General features: G+C 41.1%; 1 protein-coding gene across 1 annotated transcript in view; it reads left to right on the forward strand.

The window, feature by feature from the left end:
* The window catches only part of TMC1 (transmembrane channel like 1), an 83,583-nt gene extending 70,697 nt beyond the window's left edge, over positions 1–12,886 (forward strand). Inside the window, exons 15-20 of the mRNA XM_024105436.3 lie at positions 3,508–3,575; positions 6,277–6,516; positions 8,577–8,702; positions 10,661–10,739; positions 10,847–10,970; positions 12,081–12,886. Of these exons, the coding sequence (XP_023961204.2) occupies positions 3,508–3,575; positions 6,277–6,516; positions 8,577–8,702; positions 10,661–10,739; positions 10,847–10,970; positions 12,081–12,355 (912 nt within the window). The 3' untranslated portion in view covers positions 12,356–12,886. The remainder of the gene's footprint in view (positions 1–3,507; positions 3,576–6,276; positions 6,517–8,576; positions 8,703–10,660; positions 10,740–10,846; positions 10,971–12,080) is intronic.
* Positions 12,887–14,711: the final 1,825 nt, after the last annotated feature.

Consider the following 14,711-nt stretch of genomic DNA (forward strand, 5'->3'; position numbering starts at 1 on the left):
TTGCGCCTCTTGCTCCCAGCTCCTCACACTCGCACCACAAACTGAAGTGAGCTCCTTTTAAAACCCAGGTGCCCTGATTAGCCTACCTTAATTGATTCTAGTAGCTTCTTCTTAATTGGCTCCAGGTGTCCTAATTAGCCGGCCTGCCTTAACTGGTTCTAGCAGGTCCCTGATTACTCTAGTGCAGCCCCTTTCTCTGGTCACTCAGGGAACAGAAAACTACTCATCCTGTGACCAGTATATTTGCCCTCTACCAGACTCCTGTACCCCACTGGTCTGGGTCTGTCACACACTGTTAACACCAGCACCCCCCTGACAAATGGAGCTGTTGTGGTTGGTCTCAAGAGAAAGGCAGTTCCTGAGATAACCAAGGCACAACCTCTGTAATGTCAAAGCCAGGCACATAAATGAAACTCAGTGTTGGACAGGGAGTCAGTGTGCCATGTGAAGCTCTGGAATGATGTGCTCTCATTGCTCTGTGCTACTTAGTAGATGGACTGCTGCGTGTTGGACCAGCCGGAGCTCCATCAGTCTTCAAATTTACCACAGCCATTGTGCTAGTTGAGCCTGGAGGTGAGGAACACATGAATCATTGTGGCCAATCTCACATCGCACAGAAAGGGGCACAGCCTCCTTACCAGCCAATAGTAGCAACAGGTGTTTTTGGGTACTATGGCTATTAGGGGATCCAGGAGCAGTGAAAAGTCCAGAATGACTCCAAGCCTTCATGCCACTCTGATAATTGGAGAGCAGATGCCGTCCATTTAGAGTGATGTTATAGGCTTGGCCTGTTTCCCTCTTCCTACAAACTGCTCCTCTGATTTGCCCAGTGTTAAGAGCAGCCAGCTGCTCTTCTCATAGGTGCTTATCTCGCTGAAGCCCTGGGAAAGATGGGAGGTGCCAGAATTTGATGTGAAGGAGATATAGAGCTGAGTATCATCTGCATATTGCTTGTACCAAAGGCCATGGGAGCAGATGTACTGTAAATCTTACTGCATGGATGATAATCACAGTCCCTGAACCAAAGTGGCAGGAACGCCTTTATTGATCTCTACAGGAAATGCTAACGTCATTGTTGGCTTTAGAAAAAAAGATGAAAAAAAATGCCAATTTGCTTCCTGGTGGTTTCTAAAGCCTGGCCAAATGCAAACAGTAAGAAATGTCACTTGTTAGATCATCATCATTACCCCAAAATATAATGCTGTCCCGGATTCCTGGGAAAGATGTTACAGGTACTGTTTGAGAACAAGTGACAATGAGGTGATATAGGCTTAGGCCAAACTATGACTTTAAGCTTGGGAATAATCTTACTAAAGTCAACGGGCTACTCACACTTAAAAATGGTATGTGCTTAAGTACATTGCTGAATGGGCCCTCAACTTGAAGCAAGTCCTGTTGCTCATTGTGCTCTACCCAATGCCATTGCACCCTACCAAGAGATCATGTCTCCTGACCCAGCTACTTTGGCCATGCTCCTCCTCCCTCTTTCCCTGACTCATAAAAGACGTCATTTAGCCCTCAGAATAGTATAGACCCGGCTTTACTCACTTGGATGTAAAGTATTAAACTGGCTGGTCTTAGTTTCTAGCTTTTACGCTTGAATCAGGAGTTCTATTCAGCCATTCAGCATTTCAATTTCTCCAGTTAGTATTTCATACCACTGCCTAATTTTTGCTTCCCCATTGCTTTTAGCTACCTTCTTGTATGTTAAAAGAATAACAAATAAATCACTAAAGCATAGTTTGGACAGACAAGAGCTCTAATTAAATGTGGACTAGAAGAGCAAGACCATGTCTCATACCTTTTACGCTTGAGCAGGCCTGCCATGCACAGGACAGCTACATTTGACAGGATAGTCACACACTCTTGATTGCTTGCCTGGGAATATGCATTGTCAGTGATCCTGGGGCAGCCAGCAAATGGGATGCTCTGATTAAATGTTAATGAAAGTTATGGAACGTTTACTTGGGAGTAAGTGGATTCCTTATTTTTGTTATTGATTATTATTCACTAAGTGCCACTAATACATTTCCTGGTTGATGAAGCTAAATGAACTAGCTATGGATAATTCAAGGTCACATTTAAGAGATTTGCTCAGTTTACAAGTCAAAAGTTAAGGGCCCAGATTCACCAGTGCAGTCTAGATACCTTGTGCAGCCCTAGTAATGTAAAGCAGACAAAATCCAAGCTAATTAAGCCAGGTTTACAGATGCTGTTGGAGCACACAAAGCAGCCAGAATTTACTGGTGAATCTGCCCCCGATTTTCCCACTGCCAACCCTGTTGACACGATTTAATTTGAAAAAAAAAAATCAGGCTGTGTTCATTCTGCCTCTTCCATCATCACCAGTAGTAAACTGATAGTTGATACTGTATGAAGTAAACTAAAATCCACTTTACTTATCCATAAAATAGTGAGAGTTTGTATTGCCCGGCAGTATTCTTTTACTTTAGAGCAAAGGCTATATAAACAACATACATATCACAGCACTATATATAGACATGTATATTTCATATAAAAAGTTATGTTAAGAGAACATTAAGGTTGCAAAATCAAATACACAGTTATAGTATTTCCTAAGGGTGTCGGTGCAACCTTTTCCAGCCTTCCCCTAGTTGCACCCCTCCCCCAACATTTTCTGACTAGCTCTAATACATTCACACACACTTATACATAGATAAGTGCCCAGAGGTGACCATTACTGGAATACTATGTCCAGTTCTGGAGTACACAATTCAAGAAGGTTGTTGATAAATTGGAAAGAGTTCAGAGAAGAGCCATGAGAATGATGAAAGGATTGGAATAGGCTTACGGAGTGCAATCTCTTTAGCTTATCAAAGAGAAGGTTAACGGTGACTTGATCACAGTCTAATTGCTTACATGGGGGGAAAAGTTGATTCTAGAGGACTCTTCAGTCGAACAGTCAAACAGATAAGATGATCAATGGCTGGAAGCTGAAGCTAGACAAATTCAGGCCAGAAATAAGGTACACATTTTTAACAGTGAAAGTAATTAGCAAATGTTAACTGGAACAATTTACCAAGGGTTGTGGTGGATTCCCCATCACTGTACAATTTTAAATCATTTTTTCTAAAGAGATATCCTCTAATTTAAATGGGAAATCCTATGGCCTATGTTATACACAAGGTCAGACTAGATGATCTCAATTGTTCCTTCCGGACTTAGAATCTATGAATCATTGTTTAAAAGTTCAAAGCATATCCAATAAAAATGGAACTCTTTGTACTTTCCAGTAGTACCTTCACCTCTTCAAAAAACTCAATAAGATTTATAATGAAATATTACAGGCTGTACTGAAGGCAATACATTGATCTTGAGTCCTATTCATTTGTTTCATGAATCATTGTTAATATGCAACAGAAGAGTCTTGAGAAGACATTGCCAGTATGTTGTTGCTGTTGTAGATGACAGTTTTAATCTACAGCTCTGTGTCAGTTTAAAACATTATCTGCAAGCCTAATGGAAGCATTGTGCCTTTTCTTTCAGCCTTCATATTCAGAGTTTGATATAAGTGGAAATGTGCTGGGACTGATCTTTAACCAAGGCATGATCTGGTAGGTGTGGCAGAGAACATGTATGGTATTAACAGATGGTTGTATACTAGGTCAGCTTAGCCAGCAGGGGTGTGAATTTTTTCACACTGCTTGTGAAATCAAGCATGAAACACAGAAATTCACATATTTGTCACTTCTGAAATGCTGGGCTTGATTCACCACTGTAGTACTCCAGTTTTATGCCAATGTAGCTCAATAGGTATCAAACTGGATACCTTGAAATCAATGGAGTTAAATCAGCAAAGAATTAGGGTAACAGTGGTGAGTCAGTCCCAGGCTAAGGTTATGGGACCACATTCAGCAATATATTCTGCTATCTTTTGCACTGCTCCGGTGACACACAGCAGCTGTAAAGTTAGGTTTATAGCTGCCGAGCATTGTTGGAGCAGCGGAGCATTCTGGAGACTCTGATCTGTGGTTTTATATTGAAAAATAACAATGTATTAATGTGGCACAAATCCAAAGAGTTTCTCAGTCAAAAAGCTGTTTCCTTACCCCTGTATCCTATGGAAAAAAATGACAGAGATAAATAAATACCGAAATAAATATATAAAAAAATCTGCCAGTGTGAACTAATGGATCACTTAGTGGTAGTGCTCAGCTGTGCTACTGAGTTTGAGACCCATTTCTGGTCTTCATGAACTGAACTGGTAAGCGCTGGGACCACTGTGGGGCAACATGCTAAGACCCTTTGTGGAGTGATTTACATCACTCAGGAATGATCTCTTGCTCCATTATTGGGACAGCACTGACATATACTGCTGAGCATACTTCTCAACCCTCACTTGTAAAGACAGGGACCGACTATGCTCTACAGTGGTTTTACTCAGATATAACTCTAGTCTCTAGTGCATTAGGGGGAGTTAGTCTTCCTCTGGCTACCCAGACAGCAGCTGGGGATATCCCCTTTCCTGGCCCTGGAGCAGCCCCTGGTACTCACAGCAGAACTCATGTGTATTTAGCCTCCTATGCATCTAATCTAGGCCTGGAGCAGCAGCCTCATGCTGCAGCCAGTCTGCTCATCACATACATCACAGAGCCACAGAAATATGGGCCCCTTGGTTAATCTGGCCCTAGGTACATTGAAAATCCACAGGGCCAGTGTCTACCTGGCACTCGAGGTTAAACTAACAAATTAGCTTGTATTGTGTGATCATAAAGGCAGCAGCAACTGACATCCCAGTTGCTCATACTTAACATTTCTGCTGTACACATTCCACTGTTCATCAAGATGATACAGCTGTAGTATAAAATGCACTCCCAAGTTTATGCACCATGAATGGCACGGTCATTCCACCACCATAATTAGCACTTTTTGAGGGGGTGGGGGGAAGGAAGATGGGAGGGGATTGAAAGTCAGCCTTTCATTATCAAAAGTTGGGAGGTTGGTTTCGGGATCAGATTGGGTTTATTTTTGATTACTTTCAGAACATTTCATGTTTAAAACCTCATTCAAATACAGATATTATACACATCTATACTCTGTCACAATATACACTTTCTAATATAGCATGGTCCCCAGTGTGGGATCCACATGGACCCAGCAGTCCAACTGCCTGCTACATACTGCAGGAGCGAGACCATAACATGTTAGCTAATGTTGCCTATATCAAGCAGTGAACTTGTTATGTTTTTTAGTGATTTAGCATTTATAATAAACATTTGATCATCTCAAGTGAAATTAAGAGAGACAGTAAAAATGACAGCAATAAAATAATGAATAACTATTTTAGTTACAATTTTAATAAAATATATAATGAGTTATTGTATATTTCTAGAATTATTTTGAGCTGCACACACATGTACTCACTTGAACTGCAGTGACATGAGAGCTTTTGATGTGGCTGGGTCTAGCCTGTATCTGGAGAGGATTTGAGAGGCCCGAGTATATTTGTGTATATTTGCATGTGTATGTAGGGAGATTCATTTCTCTCTTTATAGAAAGGCTTCCTGTTCTGCAAAGTGAATGGAATGTAAATCTTCTCATGTGAATGTGCATATTAATGAGTCATCTGCAAAATTTACTCTGGATTGCTTCAAATGTTGTACCTAAAAGTGATGATAATGGGCACAAATTAGCTGGATCCTCAACTGACTGGAGTCAGTGAAAGTTTTGCAACTGATTTCAGTGAGAATATGATCAGGGGCACAAGGTGTAGTATGTGCCCTTAGCCAAGAACTAGCAGAGTCTATATGGTCTCTATCCATTAAGAACAGATGAAAAGAAGAAGAGGTAAAGTTACAATATAATAGTAATACAAACAAAATACTCATCAAGCCTGTAAGAGATTATGGGGTATAATGTTTGGGATTATGTGTTCTATAAATGAATGACAATCTATCTGAGTGGATTTGAAAATGAAAGAACCATTTAAAGAAGAAGAAAGTGAAAGGGGGAAATCAATAACAGTTTTCTGACTGGTTGTTAAAATTCAGTTGGAGAAAGAAAAAGGGGAGGGGGAGAGCCTTGAGACTTGGAAAGACATGATTTAAAGAGTATTTTCGCCATATGCCATGAAGTCAATGGAAGGAACAGAGCCAAGACCAATAAAAAGAGTTAAACAAGGCTTCATAAGCTGCAAAATGGAGTGCATTGTATGTGGCTGCAAAACAAGGGGATATGAAAGCCCAGGGTGGGTGAAGAGTTTTGGTGTATCTAAGGCTGCAGAGTTTTACAGAGCACTTTCTTGTTTGTTTCTAGGATGGGTTCTTTTTACGCTCCAGGCCTGCCAGCTATCAATGTGTTTCGTCTCCACACCTCGATGTATCTGCAATGCTGGGCTGTGATGTGCTGCAATGTCCCCCATGAGAGGGTCTTCAAAGCCTCTAGATCCAATAACTTCTACATGGCCATGCTGCTCTTTATTCTCTTCCTCTCCACTCTGCCTGCCGTGTACACTATTGTCTCTATCCCACCGTCCTTTGACTGCGGCCCATTCAGGTCTTTCACATTTTATATCCGTCTCTTCCCTGACAAATAGGTTATCTCATGGTATGACTACTGTACAGTGAATGACATAACTAAAACCAACTTCCTTACTAAGTGTTGGCACTTTATAAACTATGCTAATTTTACTTGTGCATAGGACCATAATCTCTGAAGATGAATTAAATGTGAGAGAAATGATTAACTATTTAAAAAGTATTCACTAACTGGTAAGACAGAAATTCTGTTTTTTTTAAATAAAGTTTCTTACTAGTGTGATCAAGTCTGAAATTATATGTAAGGAAGAGAGAACCATTCTGTTAGAGATACATGCTCTACCTGCTTGAGATGATCTGTTAGAGTGTAGAATAGTCTCATTGCTTGGGAGATAGAACATTTAGAATAGGCTGCAGCAAGCACTAGAAAACATACTGCAGAAAGGGATGTGGCAGTAGCAGAGGGGAAGACTAGATGACCGAATAGAGCTTTTCCATCTCAAATTTCTGAGACTCTCTGCAGTACTTCAGGGAGTTAGATTCAGTAGCACTGTTATAATATATTTCTGGTGTTGAGAGTCATCCTCTGGAGTTCTCAGTAATGAAGGAAAGAAAGGGTGTCCGTGTTGACAGCAATTTGTGTGTAAATCCATGCATATTGAAATAAGTATAAACAATAACCCAGATAACGTGGTCTACATTTTCAAAAGGGACTAGTGATTGTGAGCACCTCAGTTTTTGGGTGCCCAGCTTGAAACACCTGAAAAAGAATTTTCAGAAGGTGCTGAACACCAATTCTTCAATAATCTTTAAGGTGTCTCAAGTTAGGCATCCAGAATCACTAGTTGCTTTTGAAAAAGATGAGCCTGCATTCCCCTGCAAGCAGGTAACAGCAGAGGGGGATATAGCTATGAAGACACCTGCCCATCCAAGAACAAAGCTGATCCCATGCCCTATTCTTCACCCTGTACATTGCAGAAGTGGAATATCAGGGGAGAAATCTTCAGCATCTCTGTTTGCCATTTAGTGTGACATATTACACTAGTAAGCAAGCAATAGTTAGACACGACATTTAGATTTTAACATGTTTGAGTCTTTGATATCTGCTAGCAAAAATGTGTTAATGGAGTAAAAGGAGAAGAGCAGTAACATGGAGATCTGGTTTCCAGTGAAGGGCTTGAAAAATACATTAGTAAAGTGATCCCAGTGCATCTTCTAAAGGCACAGAACTCTTGATGTCTTAGCTCTAAAAGTTCCTTTGGGTATAGGCAAATCATTCAGGAGATGTTTTCCAGACACTCAGGCCTTGGCTACACTTACCCGCTAGTTCGGCGGCTGGCAATCGAACTTCTGGGTTCGACTTATCGCGTCTAGTCTGGACGCGATAAGTCGAACCCGGAAGTGCTCGCCGTCGACTGCGGTACTCCAGCTCGGCGAGAGGAGTACCGCGGAGTCGACGGGGGAGCCTGCCTGCCGAGTGTGGACCAAGGTAAGTTCGAACTAAGGTACTTAGACTTCAGCTACGTTATTCACGTAGCTGAAGTTGCGTACCTTAGTTCGAATTAGGGGGGTAGTGTAGACCAAGCCTCACTGTCACTATGTGGGAGAAATGCATGAAATACCAGCAAATCTGCTGAGACATGAAACTGGTTGGATTTCACAGATCTGGTACAAAGCAGGTGATACTGATTGCCAATTTTCATTTAGTAAATCAGATCATAGAAGACATAGAGGGTGACATCTGGGGACTGGTCTATGTAACTGCAATCCCAAACCATGTGTAATTCAGGATTAGATAAACTAGAACAGTTTCAGTAAGATTTCCTTTGCCCTATGCCCCAAGGAATGAACAAGCTACCCATTTTAATTTTTTCTGTTCTGCTTTAATCTGTTAACATGCATAAAAAGTTATGTTTTTCTTAAAATCGACTCAGTAAAGAGCATTTAAATAATGTGAATGACAATAACTTATTGTTGAGCCCAGCCCTGGTCTGATATAATCATGTTGTATGCTGATACACAATGCTACACTGGCATTGGCAAGGTATGTGATACAGTGTTAATTTTTGTTTTTAACAGTGGGAAAACTAGAATGTTTGAGGTCATTTCAGAAACCTTAGAGAATGACTTCCCTTCCTGGTTTGGGAAAGTATTTAGTTATGCTTCTAACCCTGGACTGATCTTGCCCTTCATATTGCTTATGGTGTAAGTACAGTATCTTAAATCAGATCAAAGCTTTCCTATATGAATCTCTACCCAATTCCTTTCATGTCAAGCCTCCACAACCGTAGGTGTCCACTGGAAACACAGTCAAGTACAACACTGATTGCCTTGTGTTGAGGGACTTGAAGAATTCACAAGTCTTTTGTTTGATCATAATTAATGTGTAGTTGCACAAAGGGCAGGCTCCCCAATCTCTCTTTTTTGTTCAATGGCTTCATTTTTGTCTTGTTTTGTTCCCATAGTGCCAAAAATCATTAAGAAGCAAAAAAAAAAAAACCCAAATAAAAACAAAAACAACCCCCCCCCCCAAAAAACTATATGAGGTCCAAAGTGGAGCGAGTTTAATCAGTCTATTGGGCAGAACTGCACATCATAAAACCTAGCATGTTTCGTAGTGAACTCTCAGAAGTGCTATTCCCCTGATACAAAGCTTTCTTTAAGCCTGTTCCTGGGCATCTCGGGTTTTGTGTAATAATAAAGAGGCCTGAAAAGCAGCAGAACTACCATCATTTTGCTAAACTAGGTGTGAGGTAAGAGTTGGGGGCATGTAGCAGAGAACCCACACAGAGGGCTTCCAAATTAGATTCTTTGGCTAAAACCCCAATGGAAGTGGTGTGCAGTAAGGCATGATTGCTACCCCCTTGTACTAGAAGTTCCCTGTCCAAAGTCCACTTTCTGAGACTTTGGACTAGGAATAGACGTTTGTCCATAAATCAGTCCTAAATAAGAATAATAATCCTGATACCTTTCATCCTAAAGGACTTTACAAAGGATCACTTTATAGGATCACTTAGCACACACAAAAGTGCAGCTACCTCTTGGGTAGGGTGACCAGATAGCACGTGTGAAAAATCGGGACGGGGTGGGGGGCAATTGGCGACTATATAAGAAAAAGCCCCAAATATCAGGACTGTCCCTAAAAAAATTGGGACATCTGGTCACTTACGCTTGGGTAAAATTCAGACATGATTTAACAACACAGTTATATTGCCAAATATTTTAGAAAAGGAAGTGAAAAACAGTAAGTGTAACAGAAACTGCAGAAGGAACTTACACAGGCAGAATGCAATTTTGAGATGAAATTTGGCAAAAACTTGCTGACAATCATACTATATACAGAAAGACTCTCATTGAAGAATATGGTTAGCTCCCATTGATTTCAAGGAGAGCTATCTATATTGTGCATTAGGGGACTGTGACCCAAAACAAAGGCAAAGACAATACAAGGCAAACTAGAGTCAACAAAACAGGGAGAAGATTAATCACTTATTTCAAACAGGAGCATGACATACTGTTAATATCATTATAAGACATCACATAGCTGGATCTCCAGTTAGAGTTTCATTAGGTGAGAGTAGGGGGTGAAAATGTGCTAATTTCTTACAGTTATTTAACAAAGAAAATTATGCCATGTAGTCGTGATTTTGTGTGCTAGAAGATTATGATTTAGAACAAAAATCAACTAGTTTTCCGTGTTTTTGCTTGTTGTCTTTCCTGTCACTACAGCACTTAAATTTCCTATTGTTGTGCAAGTTTAAAGGATTTTATAAACATTTGGTCATTTAAAAATACATTATACATCTTTTACAAGTCAGTTTTGCAGAACACCCATGTTATGGAAGAACAGCTGGATGGAACTGCCTCCTTAGCACCGTAACTGAAAGTAAGGTTCTTAAATAGGGAAAGTGAATTTTTCAGTTAGGTTGTTCTGGGATCTCAGGTAGAAATGTACTTTCTTTCTCCTGTGAGGGAGCACATAACTGAACTGTCAAAATGTTAGTGTTAATAAGACTGGGTGGTGGAGTAAAAGCCACTCTTCATATTAACACATTATAGAGGATAGGGACAACCTATTTATTGTAATGTGGATTTATTAAGAATGATGTTAGATTTTACAATTCTTACCTAACATAATGTATTCTTTTTCCTTTAAAATTTAGATTGAGTATCTATTATCTCAATGCTACATCCAAAACCTACAAGGAAGCTAACTTGGATCTCAAAAAGAAGCTACAAAGTGTAAGGATGCCATAAAGAGGGTAGAACTGTTACTTTTTATTGTTGTGAATCAGTAGAGAAATGATTTAAGTAATTAAGGTATGTCTCCCTCTCTCCCCTTTGACCAGCAAGCTGAGGAAAACAAAAAGAGAAACAAACAAAAAGCACAACAGTCACGGGAGATGGAAGAAAACTCCCTTGAGACTAAACCCAAGCAGCAAGGAAGCAAACAAGACTCCGCAGCAGATCAAGGTGCGACTGCTCTGAAGATGTCTGTATATTTGCTACCATCCCTCTACACTGTCTCAACTTCTCTACTTACTGTACAGTGACACCCTGAGAGGGACAGTCATGAAAATTAAATAGTGCAAATTAACCACAATACAGAAGCTTGCAGCCACCAGGTTAATCTTTATGGCATTGGTCTTTCTCCTTCCCTTATAAGAAATATTACAAGTTCTTTCAATAACAATCCAGAATCCTACAGTAGTAACAAACTGCAAGCTGTATTACTTTGGACTGTTAGGCCCCAATCCAGCAAAGCACTTAAGCAGGTTCCTAATGTTAGTGGGACTATTCGCATGCTTAAAAACTGAGCATGTGCATAAGTGTTTTGGTAGACTGAAGTTTTATTGCAGAATACTACAGTATTTTTTATATTGGAATATTGAGGGCCAGGTTGTGGTTTTTAAGTCCAGGCTCCTGCAGGGGTGGTGGTGGAGGGGGGCGAGGGGGGTGCAGCGAGTCCATGATATAGTAGGAATCCTCAGGAAGAATTCTGGCTCAGTCAGCCAAACTTCTTCCTAGGCATGGTCCTAAGCTGCATATGTGGCAGCTCTACCTGCCTTAAAGAAGGTGTGGTGTGCTCTCCTCTCTACACTCAGGCACTACTGTCCTCATTGTCCATGCCACAAAACAAGCACACAGTTTGGCATGACTGGCAGCAGGAGAAGTCAGGGCTGGAATATTAGGGAGGATGTAGGTCAGGAATGAGGCACATCAGCAGAGCTATGTAGGGAATTCCAAGTGCACCCTGCTGAAATTGGCCAGTTTTATAATGAAATTGCTGAGTTTTGCCATCTCTCTCACACCACCCTCACTCCCCCAGTAACCTAGAAACTGCCTCCACTTACTTGGTGCTGCCTTATGTAAGGGGGAGGGCTTCTACGTTCCTTACTCAAGGTCCTGGAGGATGGAAAGGGCTGGCTGGAAAACTTCAGGGGGAGCTGCTGAATCATTCCCCATAACCTCACTCTAAGAGATGGGGTTGGCAGGGTAAGTGCTGAGCTTTCTCTTGCTCCTACTGCTCTAACAGGCAATCTCTGTTCTATGGCTCAGTTTGGTTTTCTAAATACATTTTAGGTACCCAGAAAGGACAAGGTGACAAAGAGTCTAAGAAAAAGACCAGCCACCAACACGAAGCAAGCCCCTCTCAGCAGCACAGCCCTGGCCCAAATGTTCATTATTCCTCGCATGGCAGAGGAGGAAGCCTTACTCCACCCCCACACATAGCTGTGACTCGACCACCAGTGCCAAGAGGATATGGCATGCCCGGCTACCCCCCCAGAAATCCACGCTTTGAAGGTTTTCCTGGAGGACACCCAAGAATGCCAAGGGGCACTCCTAACTATAGATAATAAGGCTCTTCTACACTTTCCTCTAGTAAAAGTGAACTACAGGATTATATGGTACAATCCTGGCAAAAAAAATGGCCCTGATTCAACCAATAAGTGAGGTGTCCCATTGATTTCAATGCGACTCCTCCTGTGCATGAAGTTGCTCAGTGTATTTTCAGGATTGGAGGCTTCAGTACCAATATTTAACAGAAACCACTGCATTAGTCTTCTTGTTAATCTGAATGTCTTGGAAAGATGTATGTTGTCATGAGTGTCAAAGTGTTTCTAAGTATATAAATATTTATGAGGAGAATGAAAATGTTAATTTATTCTTGCATAAGTTTCTCAGTGTGTTTCTGTAGCATCTCATTGTTACTTCATTTATTTTTAAAACCACAGGTAATTGTCAATATAATTGCTTGGAAATTATATCTGAGTCTTTTACTTGAACAGCGCACACAGCTTGTGTTGGCCATCTGCAGAGGAGTGAGACTCGCCTGATTAGTTTAGACTGGAAATATATGACTACCTTTCAGTAGCCAAAGCATGACCTTTAAATACCTAGAGATATTGTGCAGCCTAGCGTTTGAAGTATGTGCTTCCTAGTTCAGAGGCATTATGCAGCTGAGCTTTTAATTTTATTAATATCCCTATTTTTCCTGTCAGTACAGTAATAATTCTTACCATATGCAATATCATACAGCCACCTCCCCAAGCACCTGCTCATGGCCAGAGGTCACTCTGAAGCACCTTGCCTGTTTCCATCTCTTCAGGACCCTTTAAAAACTCACAGTTCAAAGGTAGTTCAAAACAACTCCACAAGGAGTCCCAATTATTTAGTCCTCTGATATATACTGGCTCTCTAGGCCCCAAGCAGTTCAGCATCTCTCCCCTGATTAACCCAAAAATAACACAAAACACAAACTCAAGGAGTCTTCATCCCAGCTGGCCTTTACAGGATCTCCTTTGCTTGGACAGAGTCCCTCACAGGCCTTCTACCCTGAAGGCCTTTCTCCCACTTACTCCTGTTTCTACAGCTTTTTTTCCACTGCTAAATCAGGGACCTACAAACATCTGCTGGCTCTCTGAAGTTACAATTTCCCCAGCCTCTGCTCTCTTAGAGAAACTTCTTGCTCTTTTTTTAAATCCTGGGAATCACCTTATTCAGCCCAGTTGCAGCTAACCCTGTAAGCAGGGATGGTTTAGCCATAAACTCTCCAGCCCATGGGGCAAGCTGCCCTGTTACATCACATTTTAAGAAAGCATTTCAGATGCAAAAAGAAACCATATTTGAACAAAACAGTTCAGCCCTGTCCTTTGGTATCCGCCTCCAAAATGCTTTCCAAGGTTGGGGTGCTCTACATGGGGGCCTTATGGACAGATAATGGGCACTTGCTATTACCGCTTAATTATTATTATTTGTATTGTGGTAGTATCTGGGAGCCCCAGACCCCATTTTGATAGGTGCTATCCAAACACAGAACAAAAAGGTGGTCTCTGCCCAAGTATTTCCATACACCTGTTTGAGAGTAGTTACACAGCTTTACTACATTGGCCAGAATTTGACCCACAATATCAATAAAAAAATGTAGAAAAGGTTAGTCAATGCAGCTGTTTTGTAGTGTAGAAGGAATGTTAACTCTGTTTCATAAGGCAAAGCCTGGGGGAAATCTGTGATATCATGAAACAATTTAGGCTCCCCTTAATTATGGTGTAACTAAATCAGGAAGTCTGATCATAATGGTACCTTCTGGCCTTGAAATCTATGAGCTGTGCCCCCTTGTCCCAGGGCTGAATTTGTTCTGGAATATTGCAACAAAGGGCCAGATCCTCAGCTGGTGTAATTCATCATAACTCCATTGACTTCAACAGCCATCGGATGGCCTCATACCATAGGTGAATAGTGACCTTGGAGGTGAAAGTCTATATCATAATTATCAACCCTTCTAGCCAGCCGAACCCTTTGTCTTTCTACTTTGTTTCCCTCATGCTCTTACCTGCCTACAAACTGGCTCCTTTCCCCCCCTCATGAAGACAGAGGTCTTGGAATGGACACTGTATTTGTGCATTTGTATTGCTGTAATCATGCAGTTCTGGATTAGCATTCTGTGAATAATTTAAGGAAACAATATAATGAAGTTCAATTATGGCTGACACTCAGATTTCCAAATTCATGTGAGTAAATCTCCTTTGATGGGTTTTTCTATGGGAGTGATTATTATTGTGGAAGAAAGGGTGATCCGGGAGCTAACGCAGAAGACCCAGTTGCAATTCCTCTTTCCCCACAGACATTCTGCATGACCTTGGACAAGTCCTTTATTTTCTGTTCTTCAGTTTCCCCATAAACTAGTAATAACAATCTGACAGGCTTCTTGAC

The sequence above is a fragment of the Chrysemys picta genome, chromosome 6, assembly GCF_011386835.1.
Source record: "Chrysemys picta bellii isolate R12L10 chromosome 6, ASM1138683v2, whole genome shotgun sequence".
Taxonomy (NCBI): domain Eukaryota; kingdom Metazoa; phylum Chordata; order Testudines; family Emydidae; genus Chrysemys; species Chrysemys picta.